The following is an 18,316-nucleotide window of genomic DNA, read 5'->3' on the forward strand; positions in this document are numbered from 1 at the left end:
GTTTCAAAACCTTTTAGATACTTTTGAAATGCTCTATTTTGGGGATTTTTTTTTTATTTGTTTTGTTGTTTTGATTTGGAGCTGCACCCAGTTCAGGATTTGTTCCTGCTGTGTCCTACCTGTGATTGTGTTCAGGGATCACTCCTGACCGTGCTTAAGAGACCATTTGCTATATGAGGGATCAAATCCAGGTCCAACTGCCCAGCAATTATATGCTCAGGCCCCAATTTCTGGGGATAAAAACAATTGTTTTTAATTCAGAAATGTATAGATGCATTGATATACATCTTCATAGAGTTATTATAGTTTTATGAGTAAGTATGTCATTCCAGTACTTGTTTGAATTACATAAACATTGATAGAACACAAAATCTTGATCATAATTCTGAATCAACTTCTAAGTGTATTCTTCCAGAAAAAATAAAGTATATTTATATAGTTGATATAGTCATAGAAGAAAAAATATTTTAAAAAGGAGATACAAAAGTTTCAAAAATATGGAGCTAAAGACTTACTCTCAATGGATAAACTATTTATATGAGTAAACCTATAAATTTATATGTCTAAATTTCATAGTTGAGACAAGGAATTTTCCTAATTATTTACTATGAGTTCATTTGGAAAAACTGTAAATTAACATCACATTACTCTAAAATTACCTTTTATTCTTAAAGTAAATTTTTAGAAAATTAACGATATTTTACAAAAGTTTAGAAAAAATACCCAGTTGTATAATTTTTTCTTTTGAGATTAATTATCACAGGCCAAGAACAACTAATTGTACAATAATTTATTATGTTTGCATACCACTTATCATGTATATTAAATTATAGAAAAACCAAAGCATCTTTATAAGCTACTTAGTGTATTTTATTACTTCTAATGCTGTCACGGTAACCAAGAGAGATAATTTGACTATATCTTAGCATTAGTTGGAAAAATTTAAAAATTATAAATTTTTTTCACAGTACACAGTACTTCAGATATATATGGACATATATATATGGTCTCATTATTTTAAATGTTGTGCAACCAGTTTGAAATGCATAAACACCCTTTGAAAGCCAGAAGATGAAAGTTCAGTTTTACTGAGCTGAAGTTATTGCAAGTCCACAGATGTGCACTTATTCCTATATGCACTTTTCCAGGTGCTATCAGAAGTGAAAATAAATAATTTCTGATTTCTAAAAACCTCTACCAATAAACAACATTAAAGTTTGGCAAAATTTTGAACATTCAAATAAAAAAAATCAGTAAACAATTTAAGCGTGGTATCCTCTTTCTCTGTACTCCACCCTCTCTCTACTCACTACCCAGTGGAGTTAAAAACAGAGCACAGAAATTCAGGTTGAATTTCAGTCCGAAGGGGCTGCAAGGGGAGCTTGCTGCATTTCCCCCCAGCCATCTGTCACCTTCAGCTGCATTTCTCATTATCTGTCCAAACTCCTCCTGACAGCAGCATTAGTCCTTTCCCACAGGAAAAAATTTCAGATCCTTGCAGAAAGCATTTTGTTCTCCTCTGTCCAGCCCAGGCTCGAGATTGATGGGAGTTTCTGCAGCCGGTTTGTTCCATTCCTTCACAGCCTCAGAAGTAAGGAGTCCTGTCGGAAGGGAAACTTTCAAGGCTACAACAAATGCTGGCGTGCGTCAAGAGTCTCAGAAACTCACGTGCACTTTAAATAGTCTTATCCATTGTCCTGTCTTCAGTGGACTTTGATAGAATATTTCCGCAGTTTGAGAAACTGGAAAAGTTTGTCTCTTCTCCTTTTCTTCAGGGCCATCAGGGCTCGTGTTTTCTCCTCCAAGTCTTGATCGATGGAGAAGATGATCTTGGCTCTTTCCTCCGCTTTCTTGTCGCCAGAGTTTTTAAAGAGCCTCTGGAGGGACTCCTGGTCTGTGCTTTCGAAGATGTTGCCCACCGCTTTCTTCCTGGAGGCCGTGTCGAAGCAGTAGCCGCGGATGGACGGGCTCACGCGCAGCGAAGTGGACATGATGGTCACCTGCTGGCCTCTCCGCTTTGCTTTCATGGGTTTGAGGATCTTCCTGGAGTCCAGTTCCTGGGGCTGGGAATCTGCGGCCAAACTTTCCCGGCCGGCTATTTAAGCTCTAAGGGCCCTCTCCGGGTTCAAATTACACTGGTGACATCAGCGATCTCACAGGAGATTAACCCCAGACGGGTTAACAGTTGAGGTGCCAGCTCCCTCTTCCTGTCCCAAGTGCTTCTGGAAACTGTTCACTGGCGGGGCGGGAATAGCTTTGGGCCTATTCCCATCGGTGGACCACAGTTCTATACCGACCTCAGTCTTTCTCACAAAATAACAAACCTAGAAACTGCAAAAAATAAGACACAGATAAAGTGGCTCAGACTCAAAACCTTTTCCAAACAACAGCGGAACAAAACGTTCCGAGAAACACTGGGAGGTTTTAATTTCTAGAGACATTTTTAAAAGTGCACTCCAAACATTTGACAACCCACATCAGAATCTAGGCCATGTCAGAACAATTTTGGAGTTGTTGAGAAGAGTTTAGAAATCAAGAATGTTAATTTATAGATTAGAGTTTGCCTAATTTATAGACAGGGAATTTACCCTAGAAAGTTGACATGGCACAGAATGAAGCTCTGATCTTTTAGAAACTATAGACAAATTTCATAGGCACCCACTGAATTAACTTTAATGCAATTTAAATAGTCTGAAATCAATGATTAATATATAATTAAAACATTTCACTAAAATATGAGTGCAAAACTAATATAATTATAATTAATGGTTTTATTTAATATTAGTAACATACCACATATACATAAAAATAGCTATCAAGAAATCATGATATTAAAATTAATTAGGTGCTCTAAGTACACATAACACAAAATAAATGATTCTTTCTATAAAATTTATTGATGGCAAAGTTAATGTAGTATACAGCCACACAAATTTTCTATGATTTATGTCTGAAACATATGCTATACTGGACAATCACTTTAATAAAAAGTTATTTTGTTGACATTGACCAGAAATAGAATAATACTTTATTTGGAAGAATTTGAATTTTTTCTTTCTGCCTTCCACGGTATCCAACCAGTTAGTGTGCAGACCTATGATTGGAAGAGTTGCAACCAACTAGATGTTGTATTCTGGTCTCAAATCCTCTTCATGGATCTTAGGTCTGTATGTTTTCTAAGGGTCCAGGAAACAGGATTATGTCTTTATTATTGTCTTACCTAGTAAAGCCAGACCTAGAAAATGCCCAAAGACGCAGAATGTGAGAAAGGTACCTCTCTTGAAAATCGTGTTTCAGAGTCTTCTTACATCTTTATTTAATCACACTTATTAAAGGTCTGATTCAGCTAGAGCATTTCGAGGCTTATATTGTGTATGTGTATGTACACATAATACACACATATACAGATAATACATATATACACACATATGCGCATATATGTGTATATATGCCAAGCTAAGTGTAACAACTACAGAACAATGTGCATTCAAAATATAAATGTCAGAAAGTAATACATATAGATAAAATACAACAAAGTCATACAGAAGAGAAAAGGAAAGGTTAAAATTTGAATACTCATGAATGACATTTTTTTAGCATAGCAAGCACAACTACTTGAAGGAGATGAAGTTGGAAACTGTATAGAGTTTGAATAGTCAGGAGAGCAGTGTAGTTGAAACACAATTACAGAGTAAAGGAGGAGGAGTTGCGTCAGGGCAGGAGGAAACGGGAGGAGGGCAGAGTACACAGATTAAATGTTGCTCAATAGGCTTTTCATGGATATCACTTTTATGCTATCAGAGATAGAAAAGCTTTGAAGAACTTGTATAAAAAATTAGCATGATTTTACTTATGATTAAAAAATGAATAGCATTTCTTGGCAAAGTTTTCGGGAGGTAAGCAAGGACTGAGGAGAACAAAGCTTAGTTAATAAACTCAACCTAAGCAAGGGATGATAAAGTTCTCCACTAGAGAAATTTTTGTGGAGGTGGAAACTGATGATATTTGGGCAAAATTTGTGAAGGTTAAGTATCAAAAATATTCCTTAAGGCTCCAATGTGAGTAATGAAACACAGGGAGGAAACCAGGATGATCTTTAGCTTTTTTGAAAGACATTTCTAAATGAAGAGATTTCAATTTAAAAACCAAAGCAGTTCATATTTGTTCCAGATTTTCCATGGAAGAACCCCACTGTGCTGCATATTACTATGAATTCACTGGCATATATAGCATAGCTGTGTGGCATTCTATGTCATAATTAATATTTTTTTTATATTACAATAGAATTTCTCACTGAATTTCAAGAACTGTGCCTAACCTGTCTTCATTGTCAGGGCTTTGTCAAACTTCTTTTTTGTTGGTTTGTTTGTGGACCACACCTGGCCATGCTCAGGGATTACTACAGTCTCTATACTCAAGAATTACTCCTGGAAGTGTTTTGGGGACCATATCGTATGCCAGGTATTGAACCCAGATGGGCCATATGCAAGGCAAATGCCCTACCTGCTATACTATTTCTCCACCCCCTGTTAGTCTTCTTATGTCAAGTTCATTATTCAGATGATTCTTCTCTAGGCTCTTGCTTTTAAACTGTTGTTTTTTATTACTAATAAACTGAATTTCCAGTATATGACTCGATCATTTAACAAGCAATACAAAAATATACAACATATGAATTCAGTTATAGATGTCAAAAATATAGCTGCAACCTTTGGAACCTTCTCTTTTCCTCATGATTGAAGCCTAGATTTTATATATATAAAACCAAGTATAAAATATTTTTAAAATCTATTTGTTCTCTATTTTTTCCACTGGACTATTAATACAAACCTCTACATGGTGGGTGTTGTTATGTATAACACCATAACTTCCTTTTACACCCTCAACTATCTATCCCTGCAGTGACCATCATAATTAAAGTTCATACTTCTTTAGGCTTTTCCATCGGGCAACTGCATCAAGTGACTAATCATAAGTATGTCAACGCTTATCTACCTCATCCCTATTCTGATGTATTATGTAAATCACAGAAAAATTTTTAGGCTACTGAAACTTCCATACACCCATTTTCAATTTGCAGACATTGATCCAAAGGATATTCTATTATAAATAACAGGCATTTTGAACTTCATCCTGGGGTTTGCTTCCTTGGGAAACTATTTTTATATAATTTTTATAATTTCTTCCACTGACACTAAGAATTTTCTTGAATTCTTCTTTCCTCTATTGTCCTTCATTCTCTAACTAGCACCTAGAGAAATATTTCCCAGTGAGCATCTTGATCATACTGTGACTCTTAGGAAAGCTTCCATATATTATTATACTCCTTTTGGTCATTGTCTGGTTCCAGACCTCTTCTTTATTATAATTTGCTACTGACTCTGTTTCTTTACATCTTCCAAAAATGTTAATACACTATCAATCCTGCCATAAGTATTTGCACATGTTTTCCTCATTGTGAAATGTTTTTATTTGTTTTTATCTGCTATATAATTCTTAACCACTCATAAAATTTCAACTAAAAGCTATCTGTTCAGTGAAGTCTTTTTAAAAATCCTTTTAGACAATATCAGACATCTTTGCCAAAGTTCATTTACTATTTATTACTACTCCTTTCGATTACTTATAACAATTTTCAATTATGCATTTAAATTTATGAGTCCCCATTTAAAACCTCTTTCCAGCAGAAGAGATCAGTCCTTCTTTAATTAATGTCCAAATCTCCTAGATTACTTAATGTGTTTTCATAACTGAAAAACAATATATGCAATTCAATTTTAGTCTCATACAGTCTTATTCAATAGGAATATTGGCATTCTTCATGTAATATAAAGAACCAAGTCAATTAACATCCCTGTTGTAGGCTGAATTATGACTTTCTAAAATTTTCACATCTACACCATGGAACCTATAAATAAAGATAAAAATACATTGCCAAAGGGACATTGGTGGTAAAAAAAAAAAAAGGGGTACTTATGTGAAATATATTGAGGGGTGGAGTTATTTTAGATTTTCAGACTCATTCTTGAATTATAGGGATCCTCTTAAGATGACTGTAGGTCTTAGGGAAGGAACGATGCTAAGCTGCTTCCTTAGAAGATGGCAGAGGGAAGATGGAGATTGTGAGGTAAGAAATGTTGGCAGCTTCTAGAAGGTGAAAAATATAAAGAAAGAAACTTTCCCTAATAATCTTCAGAAGGAACTCATCACTTAAGAATCATTTTAGATTCTGGCCTACACTATTAGAAAAAGTTTTAAATTTTAAGCCAATGAGCCTGTGACTATTTGTTACAGAGACTATATGGAGGCAGTTCGGTCTGTAAATCCTTCAGCCACAATAAGACAACTGTCTTTGGGGGAGTAAGGGGTGGTATTGGGTCACATCCATCTGTATTCAGGAATTATTCTTGGCTCTATGTTCAGAGATCACTCCTAATAGTTCTCTGGGGTCCATATGCAGTGTGAGAGACTAAACCTGGCTTGCCACAGGCAAGGCAAGCATCTTACCCCCTGGACTATCTCTCTGATTCAAAGGACAAATGGAACCTATAACTAGTCTAAAGTCCACGGTTTCAAACAATTTGTTTTATTGTTCCTAAATCAACTACAATGATTTAAAAAAGTCTGAATAATGTATCAACAGGACACTTAGTAGTTCTCCTGTGTCCTACCTAAAAATATTTAAAGAGATTAAAAAAATCTCAAAAAATTTTAGATAAAATGCCCATCCATAGCGGGAAAATGCTGTTTTCTCTTTCTCAAGTACATAACACAATACTTGTGGTCATGGGCTTCTGGATTCTCTTTGCCAAAAGTAACTCAATATGGGTTTGGAAAACCTTTTATGACTGTCACCTCATTCTTGCTTTCTTAGTATAGATATTTTGACCCAATGAAGTGAATATTACTGCCAGAATTTAAAAATTGCACCTGGACAAGACTATGCTGTGAAACCTTATCATCTGTATCACTTGTATCACCTGTCATCCCATTGCTCATTGATTTGCTCAAGCGGGCGCCAATAGTGTCTCCATTAGTCCCTGTCACGTTCAGGGTCAGGGGAATGAGATCCATTATTGTTACTGTTTTTGGCATATCGAATATGCCATGGGTAGCTTGCCAGGCTCTCTCATGCGAGATTTGCCATAAACCTTATAGATTATTATTTTTTGCTTTCAAAGTAAAAAACAAAAATACAAAAACAGAAGTGGCTTTTAGACCAGAGTATTTTCTTTGGGGGTACTAGTTTATAAGTATTATTTATAATAACTATGTAATTAAGTGGGAAAAGATAAGTACACAGTATTTACTGAAGTGTTGTTATTGTGTACCAATTTATATCCCTATCAATTTCCTGAATACAAATATAGATGCCCAAAACTTGACATTTTAGCCATAAATTTATCTTAAATCATTTGAATATGTTTATCAATAAGCATTTCATACTGTTTTAATTTAAAGAGCATTTGTATACACATGATTTTATTTGTATACAATAAAACAGCCTGGGACTCCGTGCTAGACTGTTTTCACTCGGGGTGCCTAAGAGGGGGGATGGGTGAGAGCCCTCTCCAACTAAGGGACCCAGCCCCGGCAGCCAACCTCCACAACCCAACCACCACCATACTCCAGGCCACTTACCCCATGCTCAGGCAGAGCCTCAAGCATGAGTGAAGTTTCAAGCAACCCAGGTAATGTGGAACTTTGTGACCTAGACTCTGGGCTCAATAGGACCATGGAGCAGAGATCCTCTGCCTGCTTACCCAGGGGTCATGCCCATAAACCACCTCTAGCTGGTGCCAGATAATCTCATCAGCCACCATCCAAAATTTACCACTGCTTCTCCTGGAAGGGAGTACAAAATGAGACCGTTATAATCATGCCACCAGACTCCGCACCAGGCTGTTTTCGCTCAGGGTGCCCCAGAGAGGTGCAAGTGAGAGCCCTCCCTGCCCCATGGGACACAGCCCAGGCAGCTGACCTCCACAACCCAACTGCTGCCAAACTCTAGGCCACTTTCCAATGCTTGGGCCGAGTCTCACATATGAGTGAACATATTCCTGGACTGCATGGCCTCTTCTACAGCCGCATGAAACATCACAAGACATTCCGTACTCATTTTCCATAATTGCCACAACATATTTGATGGGATGCAGACAGTAGGCAACAAATTATATGCCTGAATGGGAACATCTGTAAAGGCGATTAGAGGCCACCCCAAAAACCCCCATCCCTTTCAGAGAGGTCTAGCAAGCTATCGAGAGTATCCTGCCCTTACAGCAGAACCTGGAAAGCTATGATGGCATATTTGATATGCCAAAAACAGTAACAATGAGGGTCCTCATTCGTCTGACCCTGAAAGAGCCCCCAGTATGCCATCGGGTTACACTAGCACGCAACAGGGATGAATGGAAACGTTACTGATGCCCACTCAAGCAAATTGATGAACAACAGGATTACAGTGATACAGTGACGATTTTATTTTGACTTCCATGACTTCACTGGTACTACTACACCCATTCTACAGGTGAAAAATAGCTTGAGTGCTACAGAAGTTTAATAATTTTCTCAGAATCTTGGAGTTAATTAAATGACAGAGCTGGTCTTGAACTTTGATTTTCATTTTTTGTGGTTTTGTCCCCTTAACTCTTGTCTAACACCTGATTATGCTCATTACTTATTCATCTCCTGTAGTTTGGAAATTCTACTAAAGCATTTTTATATTTTTATGCTTATTAAACTATTTATAATATGATTTAGAAACAAATTATTAGATTCTTACTGTGCCAAGTAAAATACTATATGCTTAAAAACTCCTGGAGGAAAGTAGAGTTATATATATGAGCAAAAATGAAAAGATTTTTTAAAAAGAAGTATATTGATTATACATAAAACATGAGAATGGGATCTTCAGTAGAAAACATGCCATTTGGCAGGAACTGCTGGGAGATAGGATGAGAAGGGGCAACCACTATGGTGGAGGGAGTGTACAATTGAGAAAAGGAGGGAGTGCAGAGTGGCTGTAAAGTGTGAGGTGCGAAACACTATCAGGAGCAGTACCGTAGTACAAAATCAGACACCAAAAAGCAACTCTTTTGTGGTATTGTGATGGGTGGGAAGCAAATGGAGAAACAGGAACATTAGTGGGGGACGTGGACAATGGTGAATAAATGGTGTTGAGACACTGCATGCTTGAATAATTGTGAATAACTTTGTAATTTCATGATAACTAAATACAACTTAAACAATTAAATATTATATGAATAACAGCTTTATAAGTGCTTGAAAATAAAAGCATCCAGTAATATGTAGGAATATACACCATGATGTTTTATTAAAATTATTTATTACATCAAAAATAATTTGATTTTTTTATTATTCTAACATTTTTAATGGAAATTACAATAGAAATACAATATGGTAAAAATTTCATCATTTAAGAAGTCACATACAAATAACAATCATGTTATAGTTCATATTAAACCTAAACCAATGGCTTAATGTAAGATCCCTTTTTCGTTTAGTTTCTTAACTGTTTTAAAAAAATAATTTGAGTTATTTGAATCATAAGAGTCTGGAGAAGAGATGTGTAAGTTAAGACTTGAAATATGTGTAGAAATTAACTGGGGAAAGGAGTGAGGAAAAAAATTTCTATACAAAAGAAAATTGTATGCAAAGGCTTTGAAGATCAGAAAAGCAGTCATAAAGACAATGTTTCTGGAAAAATAAAACCAAAGAGGTGAGGAGAAGATGGTTTTAATGCAGGATTAGTTGCTAGGGGGCTATTGATGTGGGACATAGCAAATCACAAACTATCCTAAGAGCAAAGAGTAGTGTTGAGAAGGTCATAAACTTAGAAGCAAAATTTATGTGGCACTTACCTTTTTTTTTTCTTTTCTGAAGTTGCTTCAGCTATTATCTATGAATTAGATAATGAGAATAATTATGGTTCAGATAGAAAATTCTAAACGTATTTTGGAATTAAACTTACAGAAAATTGGTAGTGACTTGAATGGGGGATGGAGAAAGAATCGCATAATCATCAAGGTGGTTTCCAGATTAAGTCTTGGAACCCTTGGTAGGGAGATTCCAGTGACCAAAGTCAAAGAGGAGAGGATTTGAGAGCAAGAGCAAGTTTAGTTATGTACATACTAAATTTGGAATACTTAGGAAACAAGGAAGAAGACAGTTGGATATATGAATCAGAGCCCAGAGAATTCTCAGATGCAGTTTTAGTTTGTGTTTTATCTTTAATAATGGTCAAGAAATCAACATTGATTGCAACTTTTTGGTTTCTTTATGTTTTGGGGCCACATTTGACAATACTTAGGACCCGCTCTAGGCTCTGCAACTGAAGAATTATTCCTGACAGGAATCATAGGGGTTGCCAGGGATCAAACCCTAGTGGGCTCCATGCAAGCTAACTGCCCTCCTGTAGTATTTCTCTGACCCTAGAAACTAATATTTTAGTTGTTGGTGTTGTTATGGGCCATGACCAGCAATGCTCAGGAGTTATTCCTGACTCTGCACTCAGGAATTATTCCTGGCAATGATCAGAGGTCCATTTGGGATTCCTGGGAATGAACTTACATCAGGGTGTGCAAGGCAAGTACACTATCACTTCCACCCCGAAAACTACTTCTTAAAAATTTTATTAGAGAGCCATGATATACAAAGTTACTGATAGTTGAGTTTTAGACTTACCATAATCAACACCAATACGTCCACCTGTGTCAACTTCCCTCCACCCATGTTACCCCACATGCTTAACCCCAGAATCCAGAACAAGATCTTATAAGTAGTTTTCAAATTATTTATGTATTTTTCAAAAGGAAAAACCAGTGCTTAGGTAAGGCTAACTAGCATGAAAAAATGAACAAGTTAGTTTAGTGACCATGTTGCTTAATCACATCTGCTGCTAAATTCTCCATTTATTACACTTAATTACTGAAATGACAGACATTCGATTTAGCAATTGTTTTAAGGGTCTTTATTAGGTTTTTTTATGTAAGAATACACATTCACATTTCTTCTGTAATTGTTAATAACTTTAAAAATTAATTGGCACACATTGCCTTTTACTAAAACTTTTTAGTGCATTTTCACCTTTAGATAGTACTTGATAACTGACCACTGTTTTGTGTAGAAAAATTAATTCTTATATTTATCTAATGACTGAAAAAGAAGCTAATTAAAACTCAGAAGTAAAACAAATAAAAAATTAAAACAGAGGAAATGCATTTTCTAAGACTTTCATCCAAAATATACGTGTGTGTTTGTGTGTGTGTGTGTGTGTGTGTGTGTGTGTGTGTGTGTAGATGGGGGAGAAACCACAACTTTATTGGAAAGAATTATATCCAAGACTATTTGTTAGTGCTCTTTTTAAATGATGCATTTTTATGTGAAATAAAACAGCTGTCTCTGCTTAAGCCATCAGTCTGTATTTGCAATATTTCCTAAAAAAGAACTGGAAGATAAGCTTTTCTTTTTAAAACTTTTAATTAGCTGTTCAGATTGAGATATCAAACCCCTGATATTTATAGCTGCTTTAAAAGAAAACATTTGTGAACATAAACTAACTTTTTTTCCTTCAGGAAATGAGCATGAGGTATTTATGTGTATTTATAGCAGCATGTGTGTTTCTATAATCTATGACTAAGCCCAAATAAGTCTTTATGGACGATTTCTGCCCACTGCTGGCATCCTCTCTCTCAGTGTGTGCTTCTGGCTGAGAGTGGCGAGTAGGGTTCTGACATTGACATATTTCAGTCATTCTCAAGTAGAACTACTAGAAAAGAACTTGCCTGCACCTCCAAGATTTCTTAAGTAGTGATACACATGCCAGTTGTATTAAAGGTCTCCCTTTAATTCCTTTTTTTTTTTTGAACAGGAAACCCACCAGCATCCTCTTTCTGAAGATCACCATACTCTATAGGACTATCTATAAATACATGGTATGTAAAATCTGTGAGGGGCATAGACAATATTCATAGTAAATATTGAAGGTTGATTTTTATGGGGGCACAGACGTAGACTCTGTCCTAAAATGTGCCTAAGTATAGAAATATCTCTGCTGGCTGTTGCTGTGTGTTTGGTTGTTTTTTAAAAAATTTATATGAAGAAAGGTCTCCAACATTGTTACCCTGGAAATGAAATAAATTCTAGTACTGCTGCCATTGTTATAATAAATTGAAATCTAGAACCGGAGCGATAGCATGGTGTGCAACGTGCTTGCCTTGCATCTGACCAACCTGAGTTTGATCTGAAACCATGAGCCCTTTCAGGAGTGATCCCTGAGTGCAAAGCCAAGCAAGCCTTGAACATAACCAAAATACATAAATTGAGGTCTTTTTAAAAATGTTCATAGAACATCATTGGAAAAGCACAGAAATGTCAATAGTATAAATAGTATATATATATATATATATATTTATATATATACTATTCATACTATTGATAAATAGTATAAACAGGCAGAGAGTCTCTTGGTCTCTTGCCTGTGCTCCTGGCTGTCTTCCCTGGGGCCCCTCAGAGGGGATGGGCTCCAGTTTCCCTCCCTGCCCAGAGCAGAGCTCCCGGCAGCCGAAGACCTCCAGAACCTAGCCACAGCCATGCTCAAGGCCCCTCTCCACACGTTCGGATGAGCCTCACGCATGAAGGTACCGGCAGAGGAACCCAGGTGTGTGGGACTTGGGGCTGAGACCTCCAATGCTGCTAGGATCCAGACTGGGCCTGCTCCGCCCAGATTTCCCATTTCCCAGTAGCTAGGCAGTCACACCCAGGGACTGCCCCTAGCGCCGTGTAATCCCCCATCCACGGCCAGCATCCAAAGACTTAAAAGCAAGCTTCTGGAAACATGCGGCTGCTTCTCGGCCTTGCTATATCTTATATAGCAAACTACCGGGCAGAGTTTGGCAAACTACCGGGAGTTTCCTGCCCACATGGGAGAGCCTCGCAAGGTCCCCTTGGTGCATTAATATGCCCAAACCAGTAACAAGCTGAGTCTCATTCCCCTGATCTTGAAAGAGCCTCCAATATGGCATCATTGGGAAGGACAAGTAAAGAGAGGCTTCTAAAATCTCAGGGCTAGGACAAATGGAGACGTTACTGAGTCCACTCGAGAAATTTGACGATCAACAGGATGATGATGATAAATAGTATAATAAATATTTATAAACAAATATTTATATACATTTGTTTATAAATGTATATAAATAAATAAATTATAAATAAATAAATATTTATAAAAAATTATAAATAGTATAAATCAATTGTAAAAATTCCTTACCTGATGTGCTATCACTCCAGCAAACTGTGTATAGATAAATCTACTTTTCTACTCAAATGCAACAAACGGAACTTTGATTTTTAATTGAATCACTGTGAGATAAATAGTTACAAAGTAGTTCATGTTTGGGTTTCACTCATACAATGTGCCAACACCCATCCCTTCACCAATGTGTATTTCTTACCACCAATGTCCCCAGTTTCCTTCCTACCACCATCACTATATCCCGAATGGTAGGATCTCTCTCTGTCTCTCTCTTTCTCTCTCTGTCCCTCTCTGTCTCTATCTCTGTCTCTATTTCTCTGCCTCTCCCTCTCTCTCTCTCTCTCTCTCTCTCACACACACACACACACATACACACACACATACACACCTGACGTTTTTGAAAGGCTTAAAAGAAAGTAAAACTAACCTTCAACATGTGCATGATTATGTAATCTCTGGGCTGCTAGGGAAAGCCTTGACCGCTTTCCCTTTTGCTGCTGGGTTTGGTGGTCTTAGGCTGCTGCCCCTCTTGGGGAGGTCCATGCCATGGATGGAGGAAATGAGGGCCAAACTGGTTAATGATCAGTTGCCATTTATTCCATTCTTGCCACATGCCAGTCCTAGTCTCACTGAGCTCCCAAATCTAGTCTCATACTACTCCTCATTCTAGTTTGCTCCTCTTTCCCACTCATCTCTCCACGCTTCATCTCGCAGCCTAGTCTCTCTCTTTCTACTTGCCTTCTCCTGCATTCTTCTACATTCTTCTCCCTCTGTCCACTTGCTAGTCTCTCTGCACTCCATCTAGTTGCCCTGGTCTCTCTCTTATCTCTCTCCAACTCCCTGCATTGGGGGGTAGCAACCACACCCAGTCAGGCAACAAAATAAACATATCAAAAACCCTCTTCTGCTCAAGGGCAAAATACCACATAGGGGTGTTTCTGCTCTCCTTAGTCCAATAACTTAAACTCTTAATTAACATCTTAATTCTATTTCTTAATATTATTTATTTTTGTATCAACACAGTAAGAGATACATTGAGGCTTGTAGGGTGGCTTTCCTGGGAACATCTTGCCACAGACTCAGATTACAGTGCTCAGGCCAGATTAATCTTTCCTAACCCTTGCAGGATCCGAATCTAGCTATTACTTTTTGGATCATGACAGAATTTGTCCATGACCATGCTCTTAACTTACAGTTAAGAATTAATGGAATTTTGGCCAGACCCATTTTGATGCCAGGGTAGCTCACAGCTTGCCCTGGATCCATCCAGTCCCTCGTCAGGACCATGATTTTCGAGTGCTAAGAAGTAAGGGCAATTGAGGCTTAGGTCAAGAGAACAGATGTCCAGGATGTAAATATCATTCAGAATCAATTAACTCCCAAGTTACAAAAGCATAGCATTAACTGTCTTCCTGTGTTCATACAAAAAACTGAATTAACTATGCAAAGGACTTAAGGACAAGAGAAAAACAATATTTACAAGTCAACAGAGTACAAAAAACAGGTTGCAAATAAGCACAGAGGAATGGAGGCACTGAGATGGTAGTAACCCAATAAACCTAAGCTCCCTGTGGCAAGGCAGAAAGGACAAACCAATGTTACAATACACATGATCATAGGATCATTTGCAGACTATAACCTAATAAGTATTTATTATAGATTTTATGTGTCAAAGGCAGAGGAAATGAATCAAAATCATTGAACATTGCTTTTCTTTACATTGGCCTACAGTCATTGAACAATGCAAATTAAATTTCTACTGAGCCCATAAATGGAGATAAATTTTTCTAAGCTTAAAAAAAGAAAGTCAAGTTATCTGACCCTTTCAGTCTCTGCGTTCCAGAATGTACTGCAGTTCTTGACATGCTTGTTCACTTTCAGCAACTGATGTAGAAGAAAGATGGAGAAAGAGCTGGAGTGGAGGCACCTCCTTAAACAGCTGCAAAGTTAATCAGTCACTTGCCCTTAGTGTACTCTCTGAGACCCAGATCCCTGGGGTTTCACAAAATGTTCAGACTGTATGCAAGTACAGAATCTGCCTTTCTGGCGTCCTCACTTTTCTTCCCTTTTGTGCACCTGGCAGGAAGTCATTGATATAAGAGATGGCATTTACTTCTTTTAAAGGAGTAAAAGTCTAGTCTAAAAGTCTAAAAGTCAGATAAGCTGAAAAAGAGTGCATCAGACCATGCTATCTTTTTAACAGATATTTTGAGACTATCCTTAATTCTGGACCCTTGTAATCACTGAATTTTGGAACTGTGACTGGACTGCCAGGATTTTGAAAAGAGGTGTAGGGTAAGTCAGAGTACCAGGACTTCAAGTTCTATTCATTTCTGCAAATTTGCTCTTACTTCTCTGAGGCTTACTTAGCCTCACTGGACATAGTACACAATCTTTTATAGAATCCAGATAGGCAAAGCACAACAAGACATCTTATTGGCTCAGACCACACAAATTCATTATAAGAAGCAAATTCAAAGTTCTATTTTGGTTTCCCTGGGCATTGCTTCTCTACTGACTAATTTTTATTGTGACAATAATGGTGGTAGAGGTAGAATTCGTTTGTTTTTTTAGAAATCAAAAGAAAAAATAACTAAACTGAAACTAACAAACATTTCATAAAAAGTGTTAGTCTCAAGAAATACTGTCTGAAATTTAACACTGGATAAATAATTAGCATGAGTAATTAGCACTAGCATTCTGGCAAACGGCACTCTGAGTTGAAGCAGAGGGGTGTAGGGTGGTAAGTCTGTTTCTTGAGTTACCCCTGATCCAAACACTTTCTATTCAATTTAGAAATCAAAGTAGGATACTTCAGATGTTTTACTGGGGAAGCCTAATTACCTTTGAGCCCATAATTCATGGAAGAGAATTACAGGAAAGGAAAGAAATCTGGGGGAAGAAGAAACACACCAGAAGCAATGGGGATAGGAATTAAGGGGAAGTCAGGTACATAGGAAGTCTAAAGGAAGTGGTATAGCTGAAATCCAGACTGCAGAGTCAACAACACGGAAAACACAAGATGCAAATTTGAATAACAAAATTTAAAAATGTGTTTGTCAAGGAGGCAGGAAGGCTGATGGGAGGAATGAGGTGTATCGAAGGGAACCAGTAGAGGAAAGTTGATGCTGGTGGTGGGGCTGGTGCTAGAATGTTATGTATCTAAATCAACTATGAATAACTTCATAAAAATGATGCTTTGATAAAATAAAATTTAAAAAGATGATGTTCATTTAATGAACAGTATATCAAATCTCTTTCTGTTTTGCTTTCTCTGATCCCTAATCCTCAGAGACCATCCACTAAACTTTCCTCAATTGGTGCCAGAATGTGAATGCTGCCTCTTCCTTTTCTTTTCCTTGTCTCTGACATCTGTATTTAGGGTACACTTCATTCACAATATTATATGCATCAACAAAAACAATCATCAGGAAAATTCACTGAACTCATAAAAACTAAGGTCTATGGAAATTAAATATTATACAGATATTAAACATTAAACATTATACAGATTGAATAGCAGGTATGGAGCAGTTATCCTGTTCTATAAAATCTAGTTCTCTGATTTTCCATCCTCCGACTACATTTTAATGAAACATTTAGAATGGGGATTTACAGATGTTAATGATTTTGTAGCTATGTTAGATGTACAAGAACAGATGGAAGAGCAATGAGGAATGAAGAAGAGTTGTGTAAGGTGAAAATGTGAGCAAGTTTTTAAAGAGATGGATGCATACATTATAAGTGTTTTCAAGTGCTTATTCTGTGTTATAGCATCACCATTTCTCTACATTTATATATAGTATATAATATACATAGCATATATATATACGGAATACGTTTCTCTATCATCTCTAGTAAATGTACATATAGTATACATTTCTCTACTATATATAGTAAATAATATATACTAATTCAGGAAGTACAGAATACACACACACACAGGATCTCCATTCTTCTTAGCACAAGCTTAATTCTCTGATTGTGTCTCATCTTTCTTACTGGTAATAATAGCCATCTCAGCCAGTGCTATGAAGCTCTATGTACTTCTTTTTTCCCCTGCCTTATGGTTTACTGAACTAGGTATGATGAGTCTTCTTCCCAGAACATATCTCAATAATTTTACTGATATCATTATCTTTGATGCCACCTCATTTTTCAATAAAAACATCACAAATTTACTTACTTTTTTCATGCAGAGCATATACAATGATTATTTTTGCTTATTTGTGTTTTGTTTGACACCAAGTGGTACTCAGGGCTTATTCCTGGCTCTGTGTTCAGAGATCACTCTGGCAGGGATTAGAGGACCAATTTTGGTCCTCTTGGAAATTGAAGTGCATCACATGAAAAAAAGAAGTCTTAACCTCTGTACTATATTTCTGACCCCTACAATGATTCTTTTGAGGTTAAGATCACATTATATATTTTCTGAATAAAATTTTGAATAAATTTCACACTGAACATAATAAAAATTAAACTCTTTATGTAGTTTGCAAAGTAGTTTCATTGGTCTCTATTTATACACATGATCTCATGTTCTCTCTTCTCCCCACCCCCTTTTTTAGTCACACTTGCCTTTCTGTCTTCTCACTGCTTAAAGAATGCTTCAACTTTAGAACTTTGGATATTTTTACATTGTCTTTTTCACAGAATCTTATCTCACATCCAGAATGCCTACACCTTCCCTTCTCTCTTAAGATTCCCATTCCAGTGTCTTTTTTTACACAGGAATCTTTGGCTAGTCTTTTGCATGTTTGTGTTTACATAAAAATATGTTGAAGATGCAATTCTTCCTGAAACCTATGAACATGGTCTTATTTGAAAATAGAGGTTCTGCAAATGGCATCAGTTAATATGAGCACATAGTGGATTCGGATAGGCCCACATCCATTGAAACACCCATATAAAAGAATGGAAAAAAAGAAAAATTAGACTTAAACACACTAGGCAGATGACCATGTGAAGACTAAGGCACAGGTTGGAGTGATGCATGTAATAAATTAAGGAATTCTGGGGATGGCCAGGAATTAACTTTTTGAA

The 18,316-nt window shown here is 36.8% G+C and overlaps 1 protein-coding gene across 1 annotated transcript; it reads right to left on the reverse strand.

Moving 5' to 3' along the window:
• Positions 1–627: 627 nt before the first annotated feature.
• TCIM (transcriptional and immune response regulator) lies at positions 628–2,100 on the reverse strand. Its single transcript, XM_055143641.1, has one exon. The coding sequence runs from the start codon at positions 2,025–2,027 to the stop codon at positions 1,704–1,706; it is 324 nt and encodes a 107-aa protein (XP_054999616.1). The 5' UTR covers positions 2,028–2,100; the 3' UTR covers positions 628–1,703.
• Between the last annotated feature and the right edge of the window lie 16,216 nt (positions 2,101–18,316).

Source organism: Sorex araneus, chromosome 1 (genome assembly GCF_027595985.1).
Source record: "Sorex araneus isolate mSorAra2 chromosome 1, mSorAra2.pri, whole genome shotgun sequence".
In the NCBI taxonomy this organism is placed as follows: domain Eukaryota; kingdom Metazoa; phylum Chordata; class Mammalia; order Eulipotyphla; family Soricidae; genus Sorex; species Sorex araneus.